At 37.4% G+C, this 18141-nt stretch overlaps 1 protein-coding gene across 1 annotated transcript; it reads left to right on the top strand.

Moving 5' to 3' along the window:
* The first annotated feature begins 2156 nt into the window (after positions 1–2156).
* LOC140830986 (protein PMR5-like) lies at positions 2157–5577 on the top strand. Its single transcript, XM_073194616.1, has 5 exons — positions 2157–2610; positions 2976–3150; positions 3694–3875; positions 4276–4434; positions 5110–5577. Exons 1-5 carry the CDS (start codon positions 2282–2284, stop codon positions 5450–5452), a joined length of 1188 nt encoding a protein of 395 aa, XP_073050717.1. The 5' UTR covers positions 2157–2281; the 3' UTR covers positions 5453–5577.
* The last annotated feature ends 12564 nt before the right edge of the window (positions 5578–18141 follow it).

Genomic DNA, 18141 nt, shown 5'->3' with positions numbered 1-18141 from the left:
ATCTCCCAATCAATATCCTTCAGTGACTGCTAGGCTTGAAAAGCTTTGGCAACAATAGTAGTATAATCGACATGATCAGTGAGCATCACATCGCGACAGATCGTGGGCCTCAATTCATCAAGGAAATGTCATAATTTCTCCGCCGCATCATTCGCAATCAAGGGCACAAAATGACTGCTCCTATCAAACTTCTGCACAAACTCAGCAACAGATAAATCCCCCTGGAGGAGACTCATAAATTATCTCTTCAACCTCGAAAGACCGTCGGTAGTGAAGTATTTATCATAGAACACCCTCTTGAAATCCTCACAGGTCAATGTCGCTAGATTCACCCCTCGCTCCGCTCTCTCCCATCATAAGGAAGCGTCGCCTTTCAGCAGATAGATGGTACAACGAACTCGGTCCGCGTCCGCCATATCCATATATCGAAATATCACCTCTAAAGATCGAATGCATCACTCAGCAACGAATGGATCTGTAGTGCCAGAAAAATCCTCGGGGTTCATCCTCCTAAAATGCTCATAGACTGCCTCCGGTCATCCACTCGCAGCACCTCCAACATGCTGCTCTAGTAAATGTGCCATGCCCGCTGTACACCAGCACTGAAATTCTGATTAGGAGGAGGCTGTGGAATCTCTCCTCACTTCCGGCATCAATACCACTACGAAGAACTCGTCTAGGAGGCATCTCTGTACAAGTCGTCTCGACCACGTAACCAGCATGCACTTAATACTTAAAATATCATGTACCTAGCCTCTATAACATGCATCATGAAAGCTTTAAAAGAATTTTTTTTTAGCATATAAAATATAAAACAGTAAAAACTCACAGACTTGAGGCATGACTTTATGAGCTTCTCGGAGTGGCAGTAGCACAACTCTTTGGGGATCTTTTGCTCTGGTACCAACTGAAACGTCCTCCACTACTTTTAACTTTAAAACCCTACTAAATTTTTTTATTTATAAAACCTCAAATTTTGAAATTCACCATTAAAATAATTTAACATTTTCATAAATCAAAATAATTTAACATTTAAAAGCTCAAGTGCATAAAAATCTCTAAATCATCGATTAACAAAATTCAACATCCACCTCTAAACATGATCGAAACTATCCTCAAAATAAAGTATAAAAATATCTAATCAAATCATTAACAACATCTTTAAAATTTTTTAACTATCAAGCTAATTCAGAGAAATAAATGTCTCTCGAAAGTGTACTGTCGGACTCGATCTACTCAAGCGTCAACGCCTCCTTCAATATCATCATCACCTGGAGCATTCAAAACTAGCTAGTCTAATGATTCAGCACGTTCTAAACATGAGTAGCAAATAATACTTACAAGAACATGCATTGAAAATCATACTTCTATTAAAAATAAATTTGTAAGAATAATTTAATCATAATCAGCAAATAGTAAAGCTTTCAATCATTTATCATTTTGGGTGAAGTTTAATCCTTGATATTGACTAGGGTGCTAAACTCCTAGGATCAGCAGCAGCTCATGCAGAACTTGCAGCATGGGCTAGGGGCTGGTTAAATGGGTCAGGGCTGGTCAGTAGGGTCCTTAGGTGGTATGGTCACGGGTCGGATCGAGGTGGCTCGAGGAAAAAACGAGAATGGCTCGAAGGAAACTATCTTAGGTTTGAACAAGGGCTAGGAAAAAAAAGAAAAGGGTTGCAGTCCAAACACTCCTAACCCTCGCTGGACCACCCTAGCCAAGCCCCTTACCCTCCACGCTGCAGCCGATCGCGGTTGCATCCTATGCGCATGGGAAGTGTCCACGTGATCATGGACTCAGCCTTATCGACTAACCATGACCTCAGCCCTATTGACTAGGACCCTTTCAAACCCTGAACCGTGATCCACACCGATCCCCAGCCCAACCATGGCCGAGCCCCCGGCGCACAACCCAAAGCCGAACCATCTTTCACTCGGTTATGGCTAGGAAAACCTATTCCCACATAAGTAAAATGATTATATTATATTTATAGATTATTTTCACATTTTATATTTCGCATTGTTTTTTATTATATGTTCTACTAATGCCTTAGTGTTATTTAATAAATCTCATAATAATTTTTTTTGAGTTGGCATTTTACAATTTTTTCTTGATATATTTTTTCATGAATCAGATAGAATCAAAATTGACATTTGTTGTTGATAAATTAAGTAATGGTTTTAAAGTTTTTAATTTAGGGTTTAGTTAAATCCTCGAATTGTTTTGTTTATGGAAAGATGAAGAATGCATACATAGCATTTGAAAACTTTTCTTGCCTCCCATGGCTATTGCTCCGTTTTCATTTCACTTCAAAATTTTATGGCTTCTTCTGCTACAGTTTTCTGCGAATTACACCACGGTTTCAGCAATTGTGATAGCTCGTTTGAGGAATCGCCATGCCCAAAATCACAGGATTCATCCAAACCAGAGCAGTTCCTGTGCGTTGTTCGTGGGCAGCTGGGTTCTCCACGAAGACGACAGCTCTTACCCCATTTATGATTACTCTTCATGTTCTGTGATAGATCCTCGATTCAATTGCCAAATGTATGGTAGAACAGATACGGATTACCTCAAGTATCGTTGGCAGCCCACCAATTGTCAGCTTCCGAGGTGATTCCTTGTACTGTTTTCAGCTGATTTTTTTTAGTTAAATGCGATTTTGAGCTTCGAAAGTGTAGTAAGTTGTTGTTTTCAAGTAAAGTGGAATTTGCTTGTGCATTTGTTTGAAGGAAAAACATGAAAATTCTGAAAATATTAAGGATGGTTTGCACACTTTCCTAATTTAGCTGTTCAAGTATAAACTTGTTGATTCGGTATCTTCATAGATTCAAATTTTGGAAATAGCGATATCTAAGATAAATCAGCCAAACTATTGAGATTATTTTTAGGCTTTTGTTGGCTACCACAACCAAAGTGCAGGTATATGTCTCCATTTGACAAAGGTAGATAAGCTCTTTTTAGATTATGTGCTGCAGGTTTGATGGAGTTGAATTTGTGACAAGATTGAGAGGAAAGAGCGTGATGTTTGTGGGTGATTCGATTGGACGTGACCAATGGGAGTCATTGATCTGCTTGATATTAGCTGACTTGCCTGCATCATCTCCAAAAGAGAACACTGGAGGAGATCCTCTTTCCACCTTCAAATTCTTGGTAATCACCCCTTCAACTCTTTCTTTGCAATGCTGCCAAAAGATTATACCTTTGAGAGCATTCATTATTATTGTATTATTGGGACATATATATTCACAGACTGATTTTATATGGTATTAACCCTTTTATGGCTGCGAGAGGTTGTTGGTATGAGGGTCATCGACTAAATAATTACCCTTTGTCTAGTATTTGATTTGCTCTATAGGGCAGGGATTACGATATCGACATGAATTTGATAATCTACACTTCCGGTATTGTGTAATCACGTTCCTTTGTTAGTGATAGATTCATCCAACATTTTATCTATGCGTTGAATCCCTTATAATTGACCTAAGAATGAAAATAAATCCTCCGAGCTGCCATTTTAAGTTCGTTATTGAGTAAGAGGACAACAAAATCTAGTTATACAAACAACTTGTCTGCAGATAATCATCAAGAATCGTTGACTTATATTATCCTTAACTTATTTTCTGTTCAAATGTAAATGTGGTGCCTTTTAAAGTACGACTTTATTTGTTTGTGTTTCGAATGTGGGAAGAATAGGAATATGGTGTGACAATATCATATTACAAAGCATTATACTTGGTGGATATAGACGTTAATGAGCAAGGTAAAAGAGTTTTGAAGTTGGATGATATAAGGGGTAATGCCAAAGCCTGGAACGGTGTGGATGTGCTCTGTTTCAATACTGGCCATTGGTGGACTCATACAGGAAATATTCAGGGGTAAAAATCACTCGTCGACTACTTTTTTCAATTTATTTTTTTAGTTTAGTCTGCATCAAGTTGAGTTTCTCATATCAAGTCTCATTGTTTTTCTCTACTATAATTTTCAGATTACCATGAAAAGTTTACATTTTTCAAATAGCCTTCACATAATATCGAATCATTCTATACACCATGCCAATTTTTTTGTTGTTAATGTCCTGTTTTCTTATTCGTTATTATTACTCTCTCTTGAACAGTTGATTCAAGCTCACTGCAAGTTCTCATAAAATATTTAAGAATCTAAGATTTTTATTCGACAATCTCATTAACTTAAGTCTTCTAAGTACAATTTTTACACAAATAGGCAAGAGATGACTTGATTCCAAGCTGGCCCAGTAATAAAAATGGTGAAATGCAGGTGGGACTATATGGAATTAGATGGGACACAATACAAAGATATGGATAGATTGGTAGCACTGGAAAGAGGGCTCAAAACATGGGCCAAATGGGTTGATTCCAATGTTGACACCAGCAAGACCAGAGTGTTCTTTCAAGGCATTTCGCCCTCACATTACTAGTATGTTACTTTTTTCTAAAGCTTTGCTTTGGTTTTTTTTTTCTAGTACTTATGTTGCTTGCCATGTCTTTTCCGAATTCGTTGATAGTTACTCTATTTAGATATCTTTCTATTTAGATATCTTGTTTCAAATGGTGTTACATTGTCTTGCTCTATGTATTTAGAATGTTGGCATGAGCCATTTATCTACATTCCTATACTATATTATAAAATATTGTGTTTTTGGAGTAATTACTGTGGGTCATTTCAAGTTAAACGGATAAAAGTATCTTCTCTTTCATTTAATAAAATTACCATCAACTTTATTTTAGTAAATTTGTAACCCATTAATAACTACTTAATTGTATATTGCCACTTTTACTTTTCAAAATTTCTAAAATATTTCAAGATTATTGTTTATAATTAGTAGGATGTATTGTTTTTAGTATCATTCGTGACTGATGATTAAAAATTCCTAAAAGCAATTATTTCAATTAAAAAGTTTATGTAGGCGAATAATCTTATGCGTAGATTGCCAGTGTTTGAAAAAATGTGTAGCATAAAATCATACGGTTACTGGTACTGGTGTAGTATGAATATTACTTTTACTTCTGCTACTCTTAAATACATGTTTATCCACTGAATGAAATCTTACATATATTTCCTAACATCACAAATAAAATGTCAATTTCACAGCCGTAATGAGTGGAATTCAGGAACAATGTCAAAACCAAGAAATTGCTATGGGGAGACGATGCCGATGACAAACAGCGACACTTCATATCCTGAACCATACCTAGATCAAGTGAAGGTAACGGATGAAGTACTGGCTTCTATGAACAGACCTCCATTTTTGCTTGACATAACAATGATGTCATACGTGCGGAAAGACGCTCACCCATCCGTATATAGCGGAGAGTTGACCCCCGAGCAACGGTCTAGTCATGATCCTTCTGTTGCTGACTGTGACCATTGGTGTCTTCCTGGATTGCCTGATTCTTGGAACCAACTTTTCTACACCGCTTTGTTCTCACTGTAGCAATTTTAAAGTTACTTTGCTAACTTGGGTAGTATTGTTACTAGGAATTACTAAGAAGGCAATCTTGCATTTTTAAGCATGTTACATGCTAAGATACCCGGATATACCATGCATGGTTTCAAGTTTGGTGCATAATCTATATATATATATATATATATATATATATATATATATATATATATATATATATATATATATATATATCTTCTCTCTATTTATTTTTCTATCTAAAATTGTGGATAGAGAGTAAAGTGTTTCGATTGTGAAATTATATAATCACCCTTTGATTTTTATATTGTTTCCAACTACGAAATTAGGATAACATTTTACACTTTAGTAATAACTTTTCAAATTGCGATATTGGTATTTCACATTTCAATTATTAAAAAGCTATATTATTAAATAGAAAATTGATGATGAATTAATAATTTAATCATGTGTAACACTGAAGTTATTAAATTTATTTCATGAATAGTTATATTAAATTCACAATTAAGATTTTGATTTTTGACAATTGGTCATGAATAAGTATTACTAGGAATGTTCAGGAATTATGTGTCATTTTTTAGCTACGCAAATTTATTTCTCCAAGTATGACAATGGACCGAGTTTAAACCTAACCCGGCGTTAAATTCGTCTTCTTCGGACATGTATAAACACAATCAACAGTTCTAGAAGCGGGGTAACATATTTTAATAAACTCGTTTCGGTGTATATATATATATATATATATATATATATATATATATATATAATATATATATATATATATTATATATATATATATATATATATTAAATTGTATGGCTTGGATATAATTTTGATGAATGTATGAATGTTTAGACTTTTTAATTTTGTATTTACTAGAAATAAAAATATGTTTAATATTTAACTGATTTGCGGATCCAACTCAAATTAGATCCTTCTCCAATTTTACTTTGCATGACGGGTCTCGAGACTGACCAACCCCATCCAAACTCGTTTTGTTGCCTTCGCATTCCCCCATTAATTATATTTAGCTTCATAAATAGGTGTGAGACCGTATCACGGATCCTAATCTGTGAGACGGGTTAACCCTACTCATATTCACAGTAAAAAATAATAGTTTTAGCATAAAAAATAATATTTTTTCATAGATAACCCAAATAAGAGATCTGTCTCACAAATAAAACCCGTGAGACCGTCTCACACAAATTTTTGCCCATAAATAGATATATGAATTTGTACTACCTTGTCATCTATTATTAAATTTATAATTATAGTTTACTACAAAAAAAAATTTCCTTTAGTTTTTATAAAACAAGAATTTTTGTGGAGCGCAAATTATCAAAATGACTCCTGATTTGAAAATAAAGAATAACCACAAATTTGACTTTTGACATAGGTTATTTGTTTTAACCTCCCCGGATTTTAGAAGTTAATAAACTAAATGATTAAGCAAGGGAAACGATAAAGAATCGGTTCGCAAACAACATTAAACTTAATTATGGCATTTCGAACGATATTAAACATATTTATAAATAGGAAATGAGCAAAATAAAGTTGAATGATTGCTACAAAATACTGGAAGCTAAGGAAAACTAATAGAACGAGCTACAAGACATGAAACATGAAATTAAAACGTATATCTAAGCTGAAATTTGATTAAATTTGAGATTTCCATGTCCAAAATGAGCAAAAACTTATATGGCACAACAGGTTAACTAAATACCAAAACTTTTTCGGGCCCACTTGTCGACCCGTATCACCAGGTCTAACCCACGAGACCAGATTTAACATCCCTAATGTCTATGTCATCACTCACAAGTACCATGAGCAATTTTTCCCGGAGGTTATATATCTCATAATCGTCTCAAGTCAAACACGTTTAACTTTAAAAAAATTTAATTTATGAGCTGCTAAAAAGAATTTGCACTTTGTATCACTCATCAATTACAGTCTCATACTTTCAGAATCTTGGAATCAATCTCATTCCGATATGAGATCGGTTCATTCATGTTCTCCTTAGTCTAGAAGTCTGTCAGGATTCGCTCATTGATCATACAACCTCTTGGAGCCGCCGATCACTCCCTGCCTTTTTGGCCTTGGGCTCACATGCCCACAAGCTTCTGATTGGTCATCTCTGAACCATGTCGTTCTATGAGAGTTCGGCCTCTAATAACATTATGCACCGCATATTCAATTAATGTCTACATTGTAGTAACATGGGTTTTTTCAATGTGCTTATGTCATCACTCACACACACCCTGAGAAACTTTCTAGGAGGTCACCCATCACAAAATTTCATCAAGTCAAACAAACTCAACTTTGGAGTTTTTTAAGTTATGAGCACCGGAAAAAAAATATGCACCTTGTTAATATGAGCAGTATCTATCAAAATTTTTAATCAATTCTCAATTGATACAGTCTCATATATACACAACATTGGGATTTCTCTCATTCCAATGTGGGATCCATTAATTCATGTTACCTTTCGCATAAAAGTCTGCCAGGAGTTGTTCTTTGTGCGTGCAATCTATTGGCACCGATGAACCACTCCCTACCCTCTTCGTCCCCAAGCATCACATTTGGTACCATTTTTCTTTCCATCTCATGAACTTTCACTTGCTCGGGTTTCTTCACTCTGCATCATTTTTGACTTTCCAATCGCGAATGCACCTTAATTCCAAATTGCTTTCGCATAGTTTTAAGACAAGAGAATTGATTTTTCTAAGAGTCAAATTGTGTAATTGTTCGATGGTTGTTTCATGGTTTGTTTCCAACCATATGTTCATCAAAATTATAGAATTTTGATGGTGGTTCCATGATGTGAACATTGATGTGCTCAGAAAAAATGGGTAGAGACGGTGTTGTTAAATGTGACCATGCTTACATTAAACATGAAACGTCCTCCACTACTTTTTAACTTTAAAACCATACAAAAAAAAATTAATTTTAGAACCTCAAATTTCGAAATTCACCATTAAAATACCTTAACATTTTAATAAATCAAAATAATTTAACATTTAAAATCTCAAGTGCATAAAAATACATAAATTGTCAATTAACAAAATTCAACATCCACCTTCTTAATATGATCAAAATTATCCTCGAAATAAAGCATAAAAATCTCTAATCAAATCTTTAACAACATCTTTAAAATTTTTAACTATCAAGCTAATGCGGAAAAATAAAGGCATCGGGAGTGTACTGCCGGAATTGATCCACTCAAGCGTCAGCACCTCTCTCAATATCATAATCACCTGCAGCATTCAAACCTAGTGAGTCTAATGAATTTGCACGTTCTAAACATGAGTAGCAAATAATACATATACAAGCACATGCATTAAAATCATATTTTTAATCAAAATAAGCTTGTACTCATAAATAAATCGTGAATCGTCAAATCGTAAAGCTGTCAATCATTTATCTTTTTGGGTGAAGTTTGATCATCCAAAGTTACTAGCCTTTATACTATGTTCGATTGATCAGTCTTAGCTCACCATTGCGCATGTGGATGGGCACTAGGCACCGACGTAAAATGAAAATATGATCGTTGGGCTCTCTCTGATGCATTCTCTCATAAACAGGCTCTCTTTGGGGCCTTCTCCCTCACAATATTCCCAAAAATCATATATCATATCCATTTTGTCACAGTCAATTCACATTCTTCAAAATATTTTTTTATTATTTTTAATCATAAAATATCATGTCCTTTCCACATTCAGAAAATAGCATTTTAACAGTAACAATTGTACAACTTTACCATAAATAATAAACATCTTATTTTCATCAAAATCCTCATTATATATCATTTAACATGCGTTATGACCCTTCGGGACGCTGCCAACCCTTTTCGTACTACCCATATATAAAATGATTGTTTTGCCCCTGGAAATAATTTCTCGATTTTGACTTTTTCTTACTTTAATTGACTCTAGACCATCCCAAATAATTATTTAAGCATAAATTTAATTTTTAATATTTTTATTTAACTTAAATTCGAGAGTTTTCGATTTAATTTTCTATTTACTAAGTCGTGAAGCGTTTAATTCCCGAATTAATTCAAACTTTAATATTTTCTTCCGAAATTTTAAACATAGACTTTTAGTACTAAACCAACCTCGTGAACCATCATCCCTCGTGGACCATGGCTTGCCCATTTTTTTTTGTCCTAGCCCTAACTCGAACCTAAGCTAATTCCATCGAACCATTTTTCGTTTTTCTCGAACCACAACCGAGCCACCTCGAACCAACCCCTGACCAGCCAACCTAAGACTCTACTGAACAGCCTTGACCCATTTAACCAGCCCCTAGCCCACGCCACAGGTTCAAGTATGAGCCGCGGCCGAGACTTTCAAACTAGGACTTGAACCACGGTCGAGACTTTCAAACTAGGACTCCAACTCGACGAGAACTTTTCACCCGAGCCACCACCTGAGCCCGAACCCTCCTGACCCTCACTGGACCCCCGTCAGACCTAGCCTAGACCACCCTAGCCAAGCCCTGACCCTAACATAGCAACCGATCGCAGCTTGCAATCTATGCGCATGGGAAGAGTCCATGCGATCATGGACTCTTCCCTATCGACAAACCACGGGTCCCAGCCCTACTATGATCCTCCCAGACCCTAATTCATGATTCAAACCAAGTCCCAGCCCAACCCTGGCCAAGCCCTTGGTGCACAACCCTCTTAGCGAAACCAACTTTGCAATCGGGTGACTAGGAAAACCCTAGGCGTGTCCTTCCATAACCAACTTGATTCCAGCCTTTGTTTCAACCCTTAACGACTCTTTTCCCGTCCCTTAAACACTTCCTATTGGAAGCGTGTCCTTATAAATCATAGCGTTAAAGAAACAAGCGTAAAAACACTAGAACTTTGAAAATAATCGTTATATCTTTAAACCCATCGAATGTAAATATTTTTCATACAAAATTAATCAAAACTTCCATAATATTGTTTGAATGATACGTCAAAGGATTTAGAAACGTGCTTTTTCGTTTTAGAACGCTCGAATACGCGATCGTCGGCGTAGGGCGTGAGGAATAACGTCCTCCTCCAAATTTTCGAAATTATTGTGTGTGAAGTGTGTGAATTGGATGGCTGAGTTGTGTCTCCAAAGCTTAGGTTTTCATTTTTATATATAAATTAAGTTGCATGATAATGGGCTTGGGTTTTGGGCTTTCAAGTTTAAGAGCAATTAGGCATACTCATCCTATGTAATTTACGCCCAATAACACCTATTTAATTGAAAAATAAAAGTTTATAAAGATTACTTTTCAAAAATAATGCATTTGATATTTTAAAAGTCCTTCGTTTGCCCAAAACCGGCTTCCCAGATAAAATCGTGCGCGTCTCGTAAAATAATTTGAACTCTATCATTTTTAGAAAAAATTAATCATTTTTAATCATATTAAGAAGCCTTGATAATATTTATTTTGTCTTGGCCGTCCTCGGTCTTTTTTCCCCAGCCTATTATCGAATATTCGGATAAAATCTTCAATCCTCATGGAATCATGTCATTTAATTATGCAATCATACCTTTAATCATATAATATGCATCATGCAAGAATTTAAAATTAATTGTGCAAAGCAAGTAAGCAATTTAAATTGTTTGCATGCATGTTGTTTACATAGGTTGGTTTTAGGACGTTACAAATCCCCCCCCCCCCCCCCCCCCCCTTTTAAATAAAATTTTATCCTCAAAATTAAGACTTACCAATTAATTCGGGATATCGACTCCTCATCTCTGCCTCTGTCTCCCAAGTGGCTTGTGATTCAGCCACTTGACTTTGACCATCTTTATCACCTTGTTTCGCCACTTTCTCTCTTTTCTACCAAAAATTTGATTAGGCCTCTCCTCATATGACAAGTTTTGTGTAAGTTTCAGTGGCTCAAAATTCAGTACATGTGAAGGGTTTGACATGTACTTACGGAGCACCGATATGTGTAAGACATTGTGAACTCCTGCGAGAGTGGCAACGCCATTCGATATGCTAATGCTGCCACTTTTTCGAATGGTCCAATGAATCTTGGACTAAGTTTGCATTCTTGCCAAATCTCATAACACCTTTTATAGGTGGTATCTTTATAAACACGTGATCACCCACTGCGAACTCGAGATCTCGTCTTCTTTGGTCCTCGTAGCTCTTCTGTCGGCTTTGAGAAGTTTTCATTCTATCTCGGATCTTGGCGACTATTTCTGCAGTGTGCTGAACTATCTCAGGTCCCATCGTAGTCATTTTTCCTACCTCGACCCAATGGATAGGCGATCTACATTTCCTTCCGTAGAGTGTCTCGTATGGAGCCATTCCAATGGATGACTGATAACTGTTATTGTAAGTGAACTCCACTAAAGGTAGTTTCGGTTCCAAACTCCCTTGGAAAACGATCAAGCATGCTCGGATGAAATGCGGTACTGAACAGTAGCTTTGTCCCCAACGCTGCATGAAGACAAAATCTAAAACGTTGAGGTGAAACGTGTGTCTCGGTCTGACACTATAGACACTGGAATACCATGCAGTCTAACTATCTCTCGAATATATAGCTCTGCATACTGATTCATGGAAAAATTCGTCTTCACTGGTAGGAAATGTGCTGATTTAGTAAGACGGTCTACTATTACCCAAATGGAATTGATACCTTTCACTGTCTTTGGCCATCCTACAACGAAATCCATTGTAATATTCTCCCACTTCCACTCGGGAATAGGGAGTGGTCGAAGCATTCCCGCTGGTCTTTGATGCTCTGACTTCACTTGTTGACATGTCAAGCATTCAGATACAAAGCGCATAATATCTCGTTTCATTCCCGGCCACCAATACAAAAGTTGCAAGTCCTTGTACATCTTGGTACTTCCGGGATGAACAGAATAAGGAGTACTGTGAGCTTCAGTCATAATGTCAACTCTAAGTGAATCACCAATATGAACCCATAGTCGACCTCGACACTTAACTATGCCATCCTCGACTGAACATAACATGCTGCCCTTCGTTTCATCTCGCTCTCTCCATTTCTGCAATTGCTCATCATTCAACTGTCCAACTCGAATTTATCTCGCAGAGTGGAATGTAATGTCAATGTATGGGCCTCTCCCCTAGCATAAACTTCATGATCGAAGCTCTGAATTTCAATTTGTACAGGTCTCTGTACTGATAAATGTGCCAAGAATGTCCACTTTCTACTCAAAGCGTCTGCCACTACATTAGCTTTGCCAGGATGATAGCTAATGTAGCAGTCGTAGTCCTTAACAAGCTCTAGCCACCGTCTTTGTCTCATATTCAAGTCATTTTGGGTGAAGAAATATTTAGGACTTTTACGATCCGTAAAGATCATGCATTTCTCATCATACAAGTAGTGCCTCCAAATTTTCAACGCAAAAACAACTGCTGTAAGCTCAAGATCATGCGTCGGATAATTCTTTTCATGTACTTTCAATTGTCTAGATGCATAAGCTATGACTCGCTCATGCTGCATAAAAACTGCGTCCAATCCTAGCTTCAAAGCGTCGGTGTACAACACATATTTCCCTTGTTCTGTCGGCATAGCTAAAACTGGTGCTGTAGTAAGTGCTCGCTTCAACTGATCGAAGCTATTTTGACACTCAGGTCCCCAAATAAATTTTTCATTTTTCTTCGTCAAAGATGTCAAGGGCACTGCAATAGTTGAAAAACTCTTGATGGACTTACGATAGTATCCAGCTAAACCAAAGAAACTGTGTATATCCATCACACTTTTATGCACAGGCCACTGCTTAACTGACTCGACCTTAGATGGGTCGACCTCTACTCCCTCTTTTGACACGATGTGGCCTAAGAAATCAACCCTCTCTAACCAAAACTTTGAATATAATTTCCGATCTCGTAAAATTTGCAAGGTCGTCCTCAAATGCTGATCATGCTTCTCACGGCTCTTGGAATAGATCAAGACATCATCGATGAAAACAATAATGAACTGATCGAGATACGACTGAAATACGTGATTCATGAGATCCATGAAGATTGCTGGGGCGTTAGTTAGCCCAAACGGCATCACTAAAAACTCATAATGTCCATAACGCATTCAAAACGCCGTCTTTTATACATCTGTCTCCTTGACCCTCAACTGGAGATATCCAGACCAAAGATCTATCTTTGAAAATACCAAAGCTCCTTGCAATTGATCAAATAAATCCTCGATTTGGGGCAATGTATATTTATTCTTCACTGTCACTCTTTTTATCTCTCTATAGTCAACGCACAATCTTATAGTCCCATCCTTCATTTTCACGAATAACACTGGCGCGCCCCATGGAGAGAAACTAGGGCGAATAAATCCCTTTTCTAACAGCTATTGAATTTGTTTTTTTAATTCCTTCATTTCAGCGGGTGCTAATCGATATGGTGCCTTAGAGATCTCAAATGTACCGGGCATCAACTCAATAGCGAATTCCACCTCTTGCTCGGGTGGGATACTAGAAAAATCGTCAGGGAACACGTCCGGAAAGTCCTTGACAACCTCCACATCTTTGATAGATCGACTGTTAGTGTCGGGTGCAGATACAATACTAGCAAGAAAACCTTGGCAACCATTTTGAATAAGCTTCTTTGTATGCAGAATTTGATTGTTTTGCGCCACCTCGAAGACAAATTCTTTCCCATCCGGTGGTCTAATAGATACTGACCTCCATCTAAAACCAACAGTAGCCCCATTAAGTGTGAGCCAATCCATCCCCAAAATAATGTCGAACTCGGGCATTGGTAAAACAATGAGGTTCGTTCGTATGATATTCTTTTGTAATTTGAGCTCCACACCCTTATTCATGCTTGTAGAGATCATATGTTCGTCCGAAGGCACTGGAACTCGGAATCTCGACTCTACTTCCACCGGTAGAATTCTCAATATCTTCACGAAGGATTCAGATATGAAAGAATGCGTAGCTCCAGAATCAAGCAAAGCGTAAGTAGCTACGCCCGCTAGCAATATTCGTCCCAGTAGTATTTGTATTATTCTCGATTAAGGCCATACAAATTAGGAATTTCATATCATCTAGGCCCCTCTAATTTAACATATTATCATTTCAGCCCCCTTGAGCTTTCATAAATTGCTAGTTAGCCCTTTAAGTTTTGAAAATTTCCAAGTTGCCCCTTAATTTTTTTAATTTTGCAATTAAGTCCTAGGAAATTTCGAAATTTTCTAAATATTTCCTCAATATTTTCAAAAATTGCAGTCTAGTCCCTTAGGTTTTTGAGAATTACTAATGGCCCCTTAAAATCCGAAATTTGCATTATAACCCTTGGAAATTTCAAGTTTCTTTTTGCCATTTTACCCCTAGAGATTTTTGAAATTTCTAATTAGTCTTTTTAATTTTCAATGTTCTACATTTGATCCATATAATTTAGTGTTCTCAAAAATTCAATTCTTTAAACCCTAGAATTTGAACATGCAATTCTAAGTCATCAAGCTCCATGCACCTCAATTCAATTCTAGCATCCATGCTTATTATTTCAAGAGATTAGGTAGTTTTTAAGTACTTGAATAGTCGGATTACCTGTAATAAGTGTCGTGTGTGGCTCCACTTGCATCACGTAAGCCCTTCGAGTCGTAGGTTGCTTGTGCTTTGGGCAATCACCAGCCTTATGCCCCATTGCTCCGCACTTGAAGTACTTATAGGTGCCCCACATTCACATTCCATAATGATGGTGATCACACTCCTTGCACAGTGGCTTCTCAGTAGCCTTTGGGACATTCACTTTAGGTGGTTTTCCTTGTGGTTTCGGCTCTCCCGGCGGCTTCGACGGCCCTGTATAAGGCTCCTTGTTATGCTGACTAGCTTGTTGGGCGTGATTCCTCTTACGCTGCATCTCCCAATAAATATCCTTCAGTGACTACTCGGCTCGAAATGCTTTGGCAACAACAGTAGTATAATCGACAGGATCAGTGAGCATCACATTGCGACGGATTGTGGGCCTTGATCCATCAAGGAAGTGTCGTAATTTCTCCGCCGCATTAATTGCAATGAAGGGCACAAAATGACAGCCCCTATCAAACTTCTGCACAAACTCGGCAACAAATAAATCCCCCTGGAGGAGACTCATTAACTCCCTCTTAAGCCTAGAACGGATGTCAGAAGTGAAGTATTTATCGTAGAATACCTTCTTCCAGTCCTCCCAAGTCAACGTCGCCAGGTTCACCCCTCGCTCCGCTTCCTCCCACCATAAAGAAACGTCGCCCTTCAACAGATAGATGGTACAACGAACTCGGTCAGCTTCCGCCATATCCATGTATGAAAAATAACCTCCAAAGACCGAATCCATCCTCAGCAACCAATGGATCGGTAGTGCCAGAAAAATCATTGGGGTTCATCCTCCTAAAACGCTCATAGACTGCCTCCGGTCGAACCCTTGCAGGATTTCCAACATGTTGCTCTAGTAAATGTGCCATGCCCTCTAATACACGGGCACTGTGGAATCACCTCCTCATGTCTACCCTCATTACCACTGCAAAGAACTCATCTAGGAGGCATCTCTATATAATTCGTCCCAACTACGTAACCAACATGCACTTAATATTTAAAATATCATGTACCTAGCCTCTATATCATTCATCATGAAAGCTTTAAAAGAATTTTAGCATATAAAATATAAAGCAATAAAAACTCACATACTTGAGGCGTGACTTCTTGAGTTTCTCGGAGTGACAGTAACACAATCCTTTGAGGATAATTTGCTCTGATACCAATTGAAACGTCCTCCACTAATTTTTAACTTTAAAACCCTAGTAAAAAAATTTCTTTTTTATAGAGCCTCAAATTTCGAATTCACCATTAAAATAACTTCTCATTTTCATAAAGCAAATAATTTAACATTTAAAACCTCAAGTGCATAAAAATCCCTAAATCATCTAATTCAACATCCACCTGTTAACACGATCAAAATTATCCTCAAAATAAAGCATAAAAATATATAACAAAATCATTAACAACATATTTAAAAATTTTAACTATCAAGCTAATACGGAAAAATAAAATCCCTCGGGAGTGTACTGCCGGACTCGATCTACTCAAGCGTCAGCGCCTCCCTCAATATCATCAGTACCTGCAGCATTCAAATCTAGTGGGTCTAATGACTCAGCACGTTCTAAACATGAGTAGAAAATAATACATATACAAACACATGCATTAAAATCGTACTTTTAATCAAAATAATCTTGTACTCATAAATAAATCGTAAATCGTCAAATCGTCAAGCTGTCAATCATTTATCCTTTTAGGTGAAGTTTGATCCTTGAAAGTGACTAGCTTTTATCCTCTGGTCGACTGATCAGACTTAACTCATCATTGCGCATGGGGACAAACACTAGGCACCGACGTAAAATAGAAACACCATCGTTGGGCTTCCTCTTGTGCCTTCTCCCAAAAATAGGCTCCCTCTGGGGTCTTCTCCCTCACAATATTCCTAAAAATCATATATCATATCCATTTTGTCACAATTAATTCACATTCTTCAAAATATTTTTCCTTCTCTTTTAATCATAAAATATTGATAAGTGCAAGAATTGCACTTAATTTATATGTTAATCCATTTGATCAAGGCTGGTTTCGAGCAGATTTATGCTTGGTTTTTGTTGTTTTTGTGTAGTGCAGGGATATACAAATATGAGATGCTTTAGAGCAATCAGAGACGTTTTTGGGTGTAAAACAGCCAAAGATTCAGAGCCCCTGCGCCACAACAAGCGCTGCAGCGCCACAATATGCAAAAGAGAAGCGCCGCAGCGCTACAAGATCAGCGCCGCAGCGCCAGCGTACCGAGAGACAAGCACCTAGGCGCTGCCCAAGCAGCGTCGCGGCGCCTCACTGCCGAAGAGTAAGCGCTAAGGACAAGAGCCGCGCGGCGCTAATACTCACAAATGACGGGCGCCTAGGCGCCACTTACTCAGCGCCGCGGCGCTAATGGCGGCAAAACAAGACTAAATAGGCTTCGACTTACGGCCCGGACGAGAGAATAAAATAAAGAGAAGGGTTCAGAAATAAGGGACGCCGTTTTGGACGAAAATACAGGGAGAAGAGTCGGAGCGAAGGCGAGACGAAGGCAAGACACGCGAAGATCGATTACAAAGACGAAGAGCGACGAATCTGGGGACAGAGACGACACTTCGGATTTGATATATGTCTTTCGTGTTTATCATTTCTCGTATTTCAATGTCTAAAACTTTGAACATGCTTTGTTTTTATTTCAATTTCGTCATGAACTAATTTTCTAGTCTAGAAAATGACGTAACTTTATGAAAACGATAATTTGACTTGGTTATTTATATGATTGAATTTCTTTCTGTTTAATTGTGTTTCTTTGTATTGAGTTGACTGCAATTTACTAGCCATAAATTGTATGATGTCTGATTAGTTCTACAACTCGGGAGAGGGACTAGGATTATAGATCATTAGAGACATATCGTTAAATGTTTATAGCGTTCGGAAGACGTATAACTTTAGCGAGGCTTAGGTAAGAACATTGTCCGCATTTATCAATTAAACTTAGATTTTTATTAGGAATAATTGAACCGAAGTCTGATAGATACAATTTATTCGTCACTTGGGAAAGGAGGAATAAAATAATGAAATGTTCTTGGCCATTAAATAATTGGAATTCAGGAATATAAATTTAACTTGTAATAATTGTCGTGGAAACTTAGTGAAGTCATTTCTCTAGATACTTTATCTCCTTGATATTTT

This window comes from Primulina eburnea, chromosome 4, assembly GCF_022965805.1.
Source record: "Primulina eburnea isolate SZY01 chromosome 4, ASM2296580v1, whole genome shotgun sequence".
In the NCBI taxonomy this organism is placed as follows: domain Eukaryota; kingdom Viridiplantae; phylum Streptophyta; class Magnoliopsida; order Lamiales; family Gesneriaceae; genus Primulina; species Primulina eburnea.
This window is presented reverse-complemented; position numbering and strand designations above follow the sequence as displayed.